The 15,290-nt window shown below is 37.8% G+C and overlaps 1 protein-coding gene across 1 annotated transcript in view; it reads right to left on the reverse strand.

Moving 5' to 3' along the window:
* The window catches only part of oxct1a (3-oxoacid CoA transferase 1a), a 49,364-nt gene that overhangs the window by 23,458 nt on the left and 10,616 nt on the right, over positions 1–15,290 (reverse strand). Inside the window, exons 8-13 of the mRNA XM_003446080.5 lie at positions 3,878–3,985; positions 3,504–3,618; positions 2,979–3,073; positions 2,303–2,351; positions 1,854–1,926; positions 584–659 (exon numbers count right to left, since the gene is read on the reverse strand). Of these exons, the coding sequence (XP_003446128.1) occupies positions 584–659; positions 1,854–1,926; positions 2,303–2,351; positions 2,979–3,073; positions 3,504–3,618; positions 3,878–3,985 (516 nt within the window). The remainder of the gene's footprint in view (positions 1–583; positions 660–1,853; positions 1,927–2,302; positions 2,352–2,978; positions 3,074–3,503; positions 3,619–3,877; positions 3,986–15,290) is intronic.

Below are 15,290 nucleotides of genomic sequence, written 5' to 3' on the forward strand. Positions count from 1 at the left end.
CAAAATGAAATATTTTTCTTTGAGAAAGGCTAAAATGTATAAAACACCTATAAGTCTCTCTCTCTCTCTCTCTCTCTCTCTCTCTCTCTACATATATATATATATATATATATGTATATATATATATACATATATATATATGTTGTCTAATATAGCTTTTTTTAATATGATCTGGTGTCCATTGTGAAAGAGAATTCAAAGAGTATTTACATGCTTGAACTAATATTACAACAACTAATTATTTATATAGTGATGGATTATTCAGTGTTTTAGATCTTGAAAGCCAGATAAAGACAAAGAATGAGTATGAATATGTACAACTATACTGACAGAAGGACGTGTGTATACAATAAAAATAATGCAACAATAAAACTGCAACTTTTACATTACCAAACATCCACCTGACACAAACTCAATAAATATACATAATTAAATAAAATAAAAAAAAATATCAGTAAACCCTCAACAAATTAAACATTTGGAGCACGCTTATTATACTGCTGTGCTGAACCACAGCAGGTGCTGAAGAAACACCAAATGTGGAAAAAAGGTAACAGCTGTGGGCAATCAAAACCAAACTTACTGGGATCATCCAGTTGGCTAGATCTCCATGTTTTGACACCTGCATGGCGCCCAGCATTGTCAGGTTGATGTGACCCCTGATGAGAATGACACAACAGAAGAAGACAGCTGTCAACTCCAGAATCACTTCCACTTATGAACTCACAAATCCGCCCATCAGATATAAAATAAAACACAACAGTACTGCTGGAGTGACCCCATTTTTGTGACAAGACACTATGCAAGCGCATCAGACTGATTCTCACATTAAATGCCTTCACAATAATAATTTTCCCATCTCAGCCTTTTTTGATAGCAGTACTTGTCATAGATAAAAGGTCTGTTCCAATGTTTTATTCACATCTTTTTAAACAAACACTCTTATTTGCTAGAGGTACCACTATAATCCACTATATTAACAAAATAAGTTTCACTTGTCTCTTTATGTGTGATACTTTCTTCACTGGAAGCAATCTCCGCTTCAGAATAAGCAGTTTAAAGTCCAAAGTAAAGTCCTGCAACAGCCCTTAGGCAGTTAGGGGTATCACTAGGATGTCTACAGCTGCACAGATTAGTACTGCTGCCTACTATATAATCATAAAGCACTTTAATCCTTTTTGTTTCTGCAAAAGAATGTAGCAGCTCATGGTGGGTGTTGGCCACACACAAACACATACAGACTAAGAAGTGATAAAGTCTAAATGCCCAAGTGTAACATAATAAGTGTGGTGTCTGAGGTAATGTGGCTCACAGCACACCATATGTTGAGTAATTCTTTCCCAGCATATATGCACAATAGCAGACACACTCACACATAGACAAATTTAGCGTTGTTCCATTTGGTACCTGCCAGTGTGACAGGACAGTATTATTTATGAGCAATATTGAATTCCTGCTGGGAGGACAAAAAGAATTGATACTGCAGGGAGTCTGGGTGGGCAATCACAGTGAGCTAGCAAATCAATAAGAACCGAAGACCTTGGGAATATTTGGAAGGCTGCTGTCTAGTTGTACTGATGACAGTGTTGTCCAGCATTGTGAGTCATGGTTTTGGCCTCTGGTTACAGGTGTTTGGTGCAGGTGATAAGCAAATATGAAATTATTGCGACTCTAAAATTCAGTAAATAATAGATTAGATATGATGTGTTTAAAGGTCTCACTTTATGTATACCTCCAAGCTATAACTGACTCAATAATTTTTAAGGGACTTACATTTAAGTCCACCACTGTTAGGCATATCTTACTTGAATTCAACAAACAAGTTTTGAAAAGCTTGTGTCTTATGGACTTACCCTCGGATCATAGCAAATGAGTCATCACTGGAGAAATACGCCGCCCCAGGGAGCACAGTGACAGTCTCCTTCCCTGCAGAAAAGCAACACAAAGTATTGCAATTCATTTATCATAGCAGTGAATTTAACACTCAACACATCAAAAAGCAACACACTTTAGAGATGAACATGAAGAAAGTAAATAAAAAAAAAAAAACACATACAACAATGGTATTAAAAAAATAAATGGAAGGCTGAATTAGAGAGGGAAAAACGATACAAACAAGTATTATCTGAGTAAGTTTGTCCCAAGCATGAAGCAGGCAGGCAAAAAACGGTAAAATAAAATGCTCTTATTTTCCCTATTATTTTGCCAGACCATTTTTCACGCATACTTAACTCTCTTAAATAAATTATCTAATTTTGTCAGAGGACGTGGGAAATTAGATGTTCATTAGGATAACCCTTACCAGCGTTAATCAGGTCTGCATCTACTGCATCCTCAGTGGGGTAGGGACCCTACACAAAAAGAAATAAAGGTAAAAAAAAATTTTGCACACATGCAGGCAGGACACATCTCACTCAGGCTGACTGGCCACGGTCTTTGAAGAAAGAGGCACAATCACATTTCTCCGATTAGATGAGGCATTGATTTTCTCTCCTTTCAACAAAGAGAGCAATCCTTTGAGACTAAGGAGGTGGAGAGATCGGTACCTTTTTGAAACTGGCAGTCATAAATATAACATTGACAAATAAGAAATTACCATAGGCGCCTACATTCTGGCAACACAACTGATTGGAGAGCCATTCTATAGCAGCGGCAGCCTTTGTTAAAAGGCTCAGCCGGCAAATAATGAGAAGGAAAATGGAAGAGAAAGCGTCAAATTGCTACAATCTCTTACGTAACAATCGCAACACATTTCAAATGAGGGCCCCAACTAGGAATGATGCTGGTTAAATAAATGGCTACTCAGTTTGAAATATGCTCAGAGCACAATTTGGTTCAAAAACATTTACTGCCACTTCAAAAAAACGTCTCTGCAAAGAATGAAGAAATATGTAGCTCGTTAGCTTGTTTAGTCAAGATTCAAAGCGCTGAAACCTGAAGGGGGGACAAAAAAAAACAAAAAAACATAGGTGTCTTACCAGTCCCAGAATCCCATTTTCACTCTGGAGGTGTACAGTGATGTCTGGTTTTATAAAGTTGCTGGCCAGCATGGGGATACCAATACCAAGGTTAGCTTGTATTATTCTTTGTTAAAGAGAGCAGCTACGATATTTGTATTTCTGACAGGGGAAAAAGGTGTTAAGATTAACAAATGCACGCATCCTTTAAACAGTTATGTTAAGTCCAAAAAACACTGAATGGTTAATCACAGATCAGTCGATCAAAAACTAAAGATGATTTCACAAGGAAGGGCAGAAGCTGTCACGATAAAATGTAACTAAAGACCACAGGGAGGAAAAAGAAAAGAAAAAAAGCATAGCACATTATGTGCATCATTTATTATGGAACTTGATAATAAAGGAAGCCAAGGTAAAGCATTCTTCTGTGGCAGCTGGATACTTTTTGGTTTGGTTTTCCTGGTGGGCGTTAAAAGTAGGCCACTGCTTCACAAATGTATATGATTTTTTGATCCTCTCACTGCTTGCATTTCCATCAAAGGATACCATACATGCCATCCTCAAACTCCAGAGCAGCCCTGCGAATGATCCTCTCTCGAACAATGTCAGATTCCTTCTTTGGCTTGGGCTTCTCTTCTTGGCTTTTCCTTACTGTGCGTTTCTGGAAACATATGGAAATATAATATAACCTTGAAAAGTTCATTCTGGTTGAGTAACAGGACACATGAATATAACAACAAAGTATATTTCTGAACAGTGATAGAAATGTGAAAAGGCTTGGAAAAAGTTCATCTCTACAGTTCTATCAATGCAGGATTTATCTTTTTTTCTTTTTCCATTACAATTTCATAATCCAGAATGCGTTGCATGCCTTCCAAATGTAATGTGTCTACTTGTCTCTTTAAAGTATCATTTTGTACCTCAATCCTTTTTTCATAACTGGCGCCCTGGACAACCCTGTGGACATAGATGCTGGGTATGTGGATATCCTCTGCAGCAAAAGTCCCGACTTCCACCACCTCTTCCACCTACACAGAGACACAGAGTGATGAGCTCTGACTTCACTTGCAAGGTGTCCCATGATCCTTGAGATTAAAGTTCAGATAAAGAAACCATGCACAGATGGAATTACACCACCAGAAAATAACCTTTGCCTACCACGCTATGAAATTCAAAAGGTGAAGTGATAAAAATCCAGTAGATGCTTTCCCACTCTGCAGGCAAATCTGAAGATTTCTTTTTGATTTTAGGGTTACTATACAATTTATAAAGGCTTTAAAAATGTAAATACTGTAAATAAATGTAAAAAAAAATGAGACAATTTAAGTTTGTTACTATTATAATTCATAATTGAGCTTCAAACATCAGTGGCATTAATGCTGAAGAAAACATTTTTGTCCTAATATGGCCTCAGAGGTTTTAAAATTATTCTACTATCATGTCTTTCACAGGGAAGCGACAGTAAATATTTGTGAAAAAGTTGCATTTATTCATCTAGCAACTCCACTGAGCCCAGTGAAAGCTGTCTGTGTACCCAAAGTCAGCTTGGCTAACAGAAAATAGGAATCGTCTGACACACCAAGCCCAGGGGATGCAGCTTGATCCTAAGATCAAAAGCAGCGAGAGTAGGGGTGTATGGAAGAGATTATATTCATGCTGTGGGTAAGCTGGCCAAACTAAAAATAGAGGTCAAAAGGAACCTTTTCACCATTATGTGGAAAACAATGGTTAGTTCCAAAAACTTTTTTCCAAGGGTTAAATTTCAGATCAATTTATTCTGATAATATGGAATAAACCATCTCGATCATTGTCGTACTTAACATGACAGCAATATAAAAATCGTGTACATGTAGCAAGCAGTATATTGCTGACTGTGACAGAAAGTGCACCACCTTTATTTAGAAAGTGTACAGCAGCAGAAGAGGAGTATACATCTGGGATTCTTTCTGTCTGACTAACAAGACACAGATGGAAATGGCTATTGATTTCAAAAGAGTTGGGTCATCATGACTAGGATAGGAACCTAACAACGAACCTGCTTCCTCCTCCTTGCTATAAACTGAGCCTCCCTGAACACCCTAGTTCAAAGGGCGTTCAGGGAGACTTGTACGGCATGTGTGGGATCCATTAAGCCTTGCTGCCCATGCAGGTCTGCTCTAGCTCTTTTTGCAGTATCCATATTTACAGTAGGCTGTAGCATTAAACACTACAGTCCCAGAGATTTCAAATAAAGGACTCAAACAAAGCTGGGGAGGGATTGACAAAAAGCCTTTTTTCGAGAACCAATTTTCCTTTGTCAAATAGATGAGACTTCAATGGGAAGGATGTGCCGTTTCTTTCTTCCAGGAGATTCTTCAAGTGGTTGAAATAATAAAATTAAAATGAAAAATGGAAAAAAAGAAAAGCATTTCCACACCTCTGGGGACCAAAGACGACTCAGCCATGACAACATAATTCTCGCCCTCATTTCTACTTTTCAGTGCTTTACTCCTGTGTAGCTCAGAGTGTAACCTGCTTATTCTATTTACATGAGGGGCAAGCAGCCGTTCAGAGCAAATTGAATTGAATCTTTCCTTATCTCTACTTCCTCCCTCAGCACTCAGCCCTGACTGAGAGGAGTCAATGGCTAAGAGTGGATCCCATCTTAGCGTTGTCATGGATACACAGGCTTTGGTCTCTCATGAGCTAGGGCCACTCAGGACCATAAAGTGATTTTAGACTCTTTTGCTGGTTCTACTCTGGTTTATGGTAAATCTCTGATGCTCCAGAGTGAAAACGAGGCCATGCAAGATGAGACTGATGCAGCAGTCCCACACACTCACCCACATCTTTCTCTGGGGGCTTGATCTGTCTTGGTGAGAAGCATGATTTTCTTAGACATCTTCATTAAGCAAGATTGTGCTTGTCATGTTATTAAAAAATTAAAAAGTCTTATGACAAGAGAGACTTGGGGGAGGGGGATTACAACAAATATCTGGGGTGTAAATTTCTAAGAATTTTAAGATGAATGCATATGAAAACAACATCAATCCCTTAATTAGAAAAGTATATACAATTGTAAGACCCTGAAAAACAAAAAACAAACAAACACAGAATTCACACCCAAGAGGCTGGCTTTCCTCATATTGTTTCATTGGTCTCACACATGCAAACAAACCATGTATTCAGCTCCATTTTCAATTACCCTCCCAAAGCTAAGTCAAAGCACAATAACAAGCTCATACAATTTAAATGTGCTGTGTACATAAAAAAAAAAGCCTCTGTTCTTTTCATCTATGTGATGTGTCCCGGCTACACCACTGCTCAGATGTAGTTCAGACAGAGGGTTCAACGGATGTGAAAGGATAAAGCACTAAAATAAAATAATACACACACACAGCCACAAACACACACACAATGAGCAGGTGCGTAGCACAAGCAAGCAGGCACACATGGACGGACATTGATATTCCCGTATCTGTAGAACGATTTTCACATCAATGAGAGCGGAGTGAGGCATGAAGTGAGCTGGCAGGAGGATAGAGGGAATCAAAGTGCCCACTGGGGACGTGGTAAGCGTTTTTTCATCAGTTTGTGCTTTTTTAGGCTGTGAGCTTTGTCAAATCTCGTTAATCTCACACTGATCAGTGTGTAGTGCTATCAAATTCCTAGAATAAACCATAAACAGTGATGTGGAGCACACCCCTCGCTCTTCATTCACTAAACGACACTTGAAATACTATGCCATGCTAATGAAATATGATACAAATGTAAAAAGAATAACAAAAATAAAATAGATGGATTACATTTTTAAGTTGATTGAACAAAAAGTACTGTAAGATAAACTAAATATAACAGAAATGATTTTATGTTATATCGTTTTAGTGGTTACAATGGTTGCAGCAAATGAAAATATGTGCACAATAATAGGTCCGAGACGCTACAATGTTCATCACACCCTTGATTACAAAGGCACTGAGTGGAATAAACAAAGAGCACTGCTAATTGCACCTTTTTAATAGCCTAAGTGATGAGTGCACAAGTACAGCTGCATTACCATTCCTCAGTGTACACACACAGCACTGTCCAATTTCTCCATTTAGAATACCATAAGAGTGCAGACAACACTCCCTTCTGTACTTAACACATCAGATACCTGTTGCTGCTATCGTGGAAATTTTATACTACTGAAATAACAATCATTAAATAAATAAAAACAAACAACAGACACTATCTTATATCCTATACTACTGAAATAAATAACTTGTAAATAAATGGAAATTCCTTATATTGTGCCATTTTTACAGAAATTGTTATGCAAATACAAATTCTTATGTCTTATATATTAGTTACAACAACAGCATCTACACACATCTACAGCAGAGACAGTAATTCTGCTGTGTACTGATAAACTGTTGTTTAGTTGTTCCCCACACAGGGAAACTTACATTTGAAGTGAATATTTTTGCCACCTTGTGAATATTGTCATAAAGCTGCGTCCAAACTGGAAGCAATGCTCGTACTGATGGCTGATGGCTTGCAGACATTCCAGGCTCCTGTTGCCTAGGTAACACTTAAATGTATTTATTATCGGGTCATACATCAATCAACAGTATCCTGCGTTGTCACCTGGAAGTTGAGAGAAATTCATCTCGGGTAACACCCACTGTGGTTAGCCAGTGGTTATTCAGCCTGCAGTCACTGAATGTCATTCACTTTTTATGGTCTTCCAGTGTGACTCTAGCTTAAGACTGGTTCCAAAGGTGAATTTTGATTGCATGGTAATCCTTTCTTAAACCTCAACTTGACTTTCATTTGAAAGATAGTGACTCGATTTAATGTGTTATTATGTTTTTGGTTTTTGGGAGTTTTTTGTGGCAGAACTTGCTAATATATGCAGCAAAACTATAGATAAATCACTATGAGCACACTGGAATTATCAGTGCCATTTCAGCCAGAGTTTTAAATATTACTCTCAAAGAAGTCACCAAGACTTTCTAAACATGGGATTTGTGGCAGCTGGAGAAAATCCTGCAGTATATGCTCCTTCTGCACCAGGGAGCAGCTGCACCCCTCTGTGACCCACAGTGCTCTCATGCACTCCAAGACCTTGAGGGAGAGGATTCTAAAATCGAATGTCTGATGTTATTTTAAGAAAAAGACAGATCAGAGCTCTCGGTGTAGCATGTGTTTGCTTTAAGTGTTCGAATTAGTGAAAATGACAGCTATATATTTAATCATGGTTTAAAAAAAACACAAACAAAACAAAAACAATGATGGAAAGGGTGTGTGCATCACCAACATTATAAGGAATCACCTGCTACTGACAACAAATTTGTTAACTAGTTAGCATACAGGCTCCTGTATACCTAACTAACTTCCCCAATCAAATGGCTTATCAAAACAACTAAAAACAAATTTGGCATTAAAAAAAGTTTTATATCTTTACATCTCTTTATTTTATTTAGGGATGCAAGAACTGAAACGTGACAGTCAAAAGGTCAAGGGAAAGAAGGTGTGGCTACAGGCAACCGGCAACAGGGCATGATGATGACAGTGACACCACACTCTCATTACTGTGTTTATTTATAGCCTCTCAATCTTCCTCCTATTGTGCACTTGGCCACGCACGGTTTCCACTTTCAGGGCAAAGCTCCGGCTATATCCCCTAACCTAGTGCACTGACATCACGAGCAATCTGTTTCTCCTCAGTGGAAGCTTGCCTTGCCTGTGACAGATTTTATGCTATCCAGAAAATGGCAGCCAGCCAGCCAATGTAAACCTTGACAACATTACAGAACTTAAAATACATTTTTCAGATGCCACACATTGCTCACCAAAGCACCTTGTATCATTTGGAATGGATTTCTGCACTCACAGCTCAAATGGCAATGTTTACATTTCGACTAACACATAAGCCTTCTTGCAATGTGCTTCAGATTCAGATGACGGGCAGTTGTGAGGAAACTTTAAACTTACAGTCAGGCATTCGTTTTCTGCATATGTTCAGCAAATCTGTCTTCTATCACACTTTCACAGTCTCTCCCTCTGCTTTTACATTCAACCAGTTCATCAGACCCTATTGACTGTCAATCAGTAAGGTATATTATAGACTGTCAGTGACATTTTCTGATGCGTTTGTATAAGCCATCAAAAAATGTCAGCATGGCTCTTGAAGTAATGTTTATGTCAAGCAGACTTACTCCTATAAATGTCAATGGCAGCCTTTAAAATAAGTCATGATTTATTATGTTCAGGAGAACACTTCAAAACTGAAACAATAAGAAAAAACTAAACCAAAGACACTGCTGGACAGCTGCTATTGGGCTGTGTGCAATACATTTTGAAATATCAGTTCAAAACAAGTATTACTATGAAAATCTACATTAAAGATTTTTAGTCAATTAGCATTCAAATAACACATTTCCCCTTGTGGCAAATATACATTCTAAATCCCCATAAGCTGTGCAAAATGGGAACATAAAGAATAAACTGCACATCTTTGCAAATAAAATTCAATTCATGAACCTCCTTAGGCAGGAAATGATGGAGAAAATAAGTGGTTTCTAATTACTAGTGAACAGTAGCTTGAGTAATGATGTCAGTGGAGGGCACAAGTCAAGAACAAGACTAGAAAACTCAACAAGGCATTATAAGTTATGCAAAATAGCTAAAAGGAATGTTGCCTGTATCATGTAATTGAAATATCAACAGTTACTAAAGGAGACAGAAGGCATTCTGATCTACAGAAGACCACAGCAGCGGCTTAAGATAATACCCATCATGCATCCATCGAACAATCTTTTTCCACTTATCCAATTCAATGTCGTGAGAGAGGGGGGACCTGGAGTCTATCCTAGTTGTCATTTAGGCGAAAAGGCAGGTTACACCACCAGCAAGTCCCCAGTCTATTGCAATAATCCCTATCATTTCGAGGAAAAACACAGCAGTAAACTAAAACTGCAGCTTTGCAGCTTTATAACTCTGCAAACAGTAAAGCTGCAGTTTACAACCATGTTTGTCTAGAGCTGACCTCTTGTAAATAAAAAAATCACTTCATCATTTAATTATAAAAGATATATTGATCATATCACAAATATGTGTCATATTTTTGAGTTATGGCCAAAGACATTTTATAATCGGTGACTTTTACCTTTAACCAACGAATTCTATACCAATCACGCTTGAATCCAAGTGAACGATTTCCTGAATTAATTGCATTCACAACAACGACCAGACATGAGGTCACAGTGACCTTAATCTCTGACCTTTAACCGCCAATTCATCTTAATTCCAAGGGAATATTTGTGCCAAGTAATTTAACAGATATAGTGTTTACAAAAAAAGGGAAGGATAATCACAAAGAATCTAATTATCCAGCCAATAAAAAACATGTTCCCAAACTATGATTGAAACTATAATTCCTCTTTTAATTAAAAGGTAAATTTCAAAGAGTAAAACAATATACACAAAACAATGTTTAAACCCTTAGTTATTGTAATTTTTGTTTCAGCAAACATCCAGTGGGAGGCTGACCTGGAAATCTGAGCATGGGGGTTATTTATTACCAATTAGACCTCTTGCCTGGCTAAAAAACAAAAAAATAAAACACACTTCCAAATACCTTAATTTAATTCATGCATGACTGGATTGCTGTGCGTGCACAATAACACCCACACAACTACACCGCGCTGCTACAAGAGAACATCGGAGTCATTTACTGTGACTGATGATCGAACAACTGCAGAAACCACTGCTTGATTCAGTCTCTGGTGCACTGAATCCCACAATGCACTGGGGCCTTTCACTGTACCTGTGATAAGGGAATAACTGGACCAGCTGGACACCCTGGAACACAGAACAATTGAATAGCAGAGTTTGGTTGCCTAGCAACCATGGAAGGAGCCAGTGATGATAATGGTAATTTTTCTTTTTTGTGTGTGTGTAATTTGCTTTTGTGTTATCTAGTTTTCTGGCACCCTTCCAATCTGCAGGATTATAAATCCCATTTAAAAAAGTAGATGGCATAAACTGGCACATAAACTACAACCGTCTGTCAACGATCAGCGTGGAGCACTAATGTTAGCGATGTGTGAGACGGAGTTACAGCAATGTAAACCATTAAAGAATATAACAAAATGTTAATCAATTTATCTCCAAGATGCGTGAAATGAACTCAGCCGGGTACCACCGCGGGGTTATTGATATGTACCAGGAGATCATTTGAACTTGCTTTCCATAACTGCCATTAATTTCTAAAAAAAAATTGGAGTCAGTAGGTTACAACTCTGTTAGCCCCTCAGGGATTAAATGCATTACACACATATTCACTGAGCTTCAGTAAATTTGAATTTGATGACTTTGATTACTGACAGTATGTAAATAGTTCAAAGGGATACTTTTAATGAAAGCTATAATTTTATGTGCATATTAAGTATAGATATTCCAGATACTTCAGGTTTCTTCTTTTAGTCTGCAAGTTAAACGCAGTTCAAGCACAGGAAAGAAAATTAAAGAAGAATGGGTTAGCTAAACAAAACTTTATTCAACAAATTAATGGACATAAGCTTTTTGCCACTGCTGAAGAAGAAAGTCGCCTATACTTATGAAACTCATTTTGAAACACTCAAGTGTGTGGATGTTCTAGTAACTAATTAAAGCCAATGACCAGAATCACATTAATAAGATTTGGGTTTTAGTCTGACTATGACTACAGGACTTAATTTCACAGATGATTAAGTATTTTCAAGACTTAAACTAATATAATCTAGATTTCATTTAATAAATCAAATCTAGTTGTTTAGTTATAGCTACAAAGTGTGGAAATTATTTCCCTGAAGTTCCCCGGGTCTTGTCAAGCTCTTGACTGCATTTTTGTCCTTTTTTCATCAGTAATTGCTTAACAGTTTGGTCTTTCTATACGCAAATAAGCCACAACATTAAAACAACTGACAGGTGACATAAATAACACTGATAACCGATGTAATATGATGGCAATGCCACTCCCCCGGCGGCAGCAGGAGGCCCCATACAGACAAGACACTACCATGCACCACAGAAACTGCTTGGGAAATACAGAAAGAAGACTACAGAGAGCTCAGAGTTTTGACACAGCCTCCATACGCACAGATACAGATCTGATCAAAAATCTGTGGTGTGTTCTAGAATAAGCCTAATCCCAAAAAGTCCCACCTCGTAACCCATAGTATTCTAGCTTAGAGCTATGGGGGCAAAGCCCTTCATAGTATTAGGTGGGTAGTTTTATTATTAGGTAGCTCAGTGGAAAAATACAGTACAGTTGATGTGCAACACAAGCTTGGCGAAATGGCGTCAGCTAAAAAGCTGAGCAAGTTAAACGAATGGCTTGAGAAACACCTCACTCTCTCTTGTTCCTTACACCAAGACAACAGGGTCAATATTGATTCCAAAATCACCAGATTTATGACCGACCATGTACTGAATCCTGAGGACAAATTTATTGGCATAGAAACAAGTAATTAGTCTCTATGCCAATATGCACTATGCAAGAAAAAAGGCTCTAAATAGGGCCAATCACTTTATAGTCATCAATAAAATGTCATAATGTTAATATGTTACCTGCACTGCCATAAAGAAGGGACCATAAAAACTGGCCATCTGACAAATCATTGTGATAGAACTAAGTGGTCAGAGAGCCATAATGGGATTTTAAGTTAGACATTTATTTAACATAAGGAACCGTTATTATTTATCACTCTGCACACTAATTTTAATGTGGGTGAGCAGAAATGAGGAAGGGGACTCACTTTAGGTCAATGTTTACTGTCATTATTATAAAAAATTAAAAAAAGAAAAAAAAAGAAAGAAAGAAAAACAAGTGAATCAAATGATTAAACAAAGCAGGACTAGACTCAGATTCAAAACATGTAAATTCTATCTGATATCATTTATCAGACCACATCACAAATTACAATGAATGCCTCTTGGATAAAAAAACAAGTTGATATGTGGATGACACGTTTTGTAATTAGAGCACAATATGAAAAAGGAGTAAAGTAGAAAAAACATCAAAGACTAGTCTGAAACTGGCACAGTTGTTTGACACAGTCTAGTTTTACTACTGGCAGGCAACGTCAAATTCCATTTAAAAAAAGATTAATTAAGTTCAGATGCAGATGCGCAGCTTTCTGTCCTAAAATAAAATGATTGGTGTCAGATTGGAGAATGCACTTTAGGAGAGGTTAATTGACTGACATCAGTTCTTAACCTAAATAGAACATTTCAAATAACATTTCTGTAGCTTACCCATATATGTCAAGTACTCTACTGAAAAGTAACGTATTAATAATTTAGAATAATCCCATTCTAAACATTAAGAGTAACCTTTTTTTTTTTTTTTACATTTCTCAATCCATTACAATTTGCAGATGCCATTCATGTTCATAACTGTTTTCAGATCTTGCAATGTGAAGTACATCCTGGAAGCTTATGCTGTTGTGATCCAAATCCCACATTCAATTTTTCACATTGATTAATCTGTCTTTCACCCAATGCCTGCTACTCATCACTGTAGGTAAGTAAAAAGGTTGGTAAAAATGTCACAAATGTATCTTATGGAAAACACTTCATACATGATTCAGGTGATTCTAGGCTCAAAAAGATAGTTGCAATATTCAGTTCAACCAATTATACTTAGATCTTAGCATTGTGATATTATTATTCAAATTATTACTAAATCCAATAGCTGTAACACATTTCTTAGTTGTAACAGGGCCATCAAAAACGTGTTTCAATAAGTAAGCCAGTCATACCAGTCATTCTATAAGTCAAGAGTGCTACGGACCCCTTAAAAACTAGAAAATCCCCATGGGTTCGACTCAATCTCAATTTTCACTCTAATCAAAATACAAGAGAACGTGATTTTTTTCCCTTGTTTTTTTAATAAAAATTTCAAAACAAACAATACAGGTTGTTTGCTATACATTGCTAATATTACCCATTAATATGCAAAGTGTTAAGGCAAATGTCTGACCCAACTACCTTTTATATAACTAAAAAAATGTATATAAATAAGAAAAGACCATGCTTGAGTAATTTCAAACTAAACGGGGCGATCGTTGCTCAAGAGTTGGCAGTTTGTCTTGGAAGGTTGCTGGTTCGAGCCCCGGCTCCGACAGTCTCGGTCGTTGTGTCTTTGGGCAAGACACTTGCCCAAGGACACTTGCCTTGGGCAAGACACTTCACCCATTGCCTACTGGTGGTGGTCAGAGGGCCCGGTGGCGCCAGTGTCCGGCAGCCTCGCCTCTGTCAGTGCGCCCCAGGGCAGCTGTGACTACAATGTTGCTTGCCATCACCAGTGTGTGTGTGAATGGGTGGATGACTGAATGTAGTGTAAAGCGCTTTGGGGTCCATAGGGACTAAGTAAAGCACTATACAAATACAGGCCATTTACCATTTAAATTTCTGTTATTACTGCGGCCCATATGCAGTACCTCTGCAGCCCACCAGGGGGCTTCAGCTCAGAATTTAATATAAACAAAATTGAATTCAGCTGAACTGAACATTGGTAATTACTGCATTATACCAATTCTCAAGAATTAACTGATATTTACACAATATTAGGTCGTTCCATCAATTCATTTTCCATCATATATCCAGATTTTGGCCACCGCATCTACTCTTCTGGGTGAATAATGAGGCTCCCAAAGCCAGGCTCTGCATTGGATTGAACATGCCTAAAACATGACATCTTGAGATGTCTAGGAAGAATACTTGTCAGATGCATGAACAATCTTAACTCTACCACTGGATTTCTACCTTTTATATTCGTGATTCTATTCTTTCAGTCACTACATGCAGCACATGCCCACAGGTGACAGCAGAAACATAGATAAACCTGTAAAACGTCAGCTGTGCCTACGCCCTCAGCTCTCTCTTTACTTCAACAAACCATTACAACATCTACATTACTGCAGACATAACCCGCTTGTCAATCTCCTGCTCCACTCTAGCCTCACTCCCCTACTCAGAGCAGCAACTCCTTCCCAACCTGGAGCAGGTAGTTGGCTGCTTTTCATCAGATGTTGCGGGCAAGCTCGACGGCCAGGGTGTTTCTGAACAGCATTAGTCATAAATGGATAGTAAATAGTTCAAATGAAATGGGTTCTTTATTTATCAATACTCAAAGGTTTGGCTGGTCACTAAAATTTGGTCTGCAATGGTAAATAGAGCACATAACAGCTCCATAGTGATAAAATGTACCCATATGTTTTCAGACATTTCTAATCAACAGCAGATTAAATCTCAGGTCCAGCAACAATGGAATAATTGAAAATGCACTCAGATTTATGAGAGACCATTTCTAGCAATTTATTT

The sequence above is a fragment of the Oreochromis niloticus genome, linkage group LG12, assembly GCF_001858045.2.
Source record: "Oreochromis niloticus isolate F11D_XX linkage group LG12, O_niloticus_UMD_NMBU, whole genome shotgun sequence".
NCBI classification, from domain to species: Eukaryota; Metazoa; Chordata; class Actinopteri; order Cichliformes; family Cichlidae; genus Oreochromis; species Oreochromis niloticus.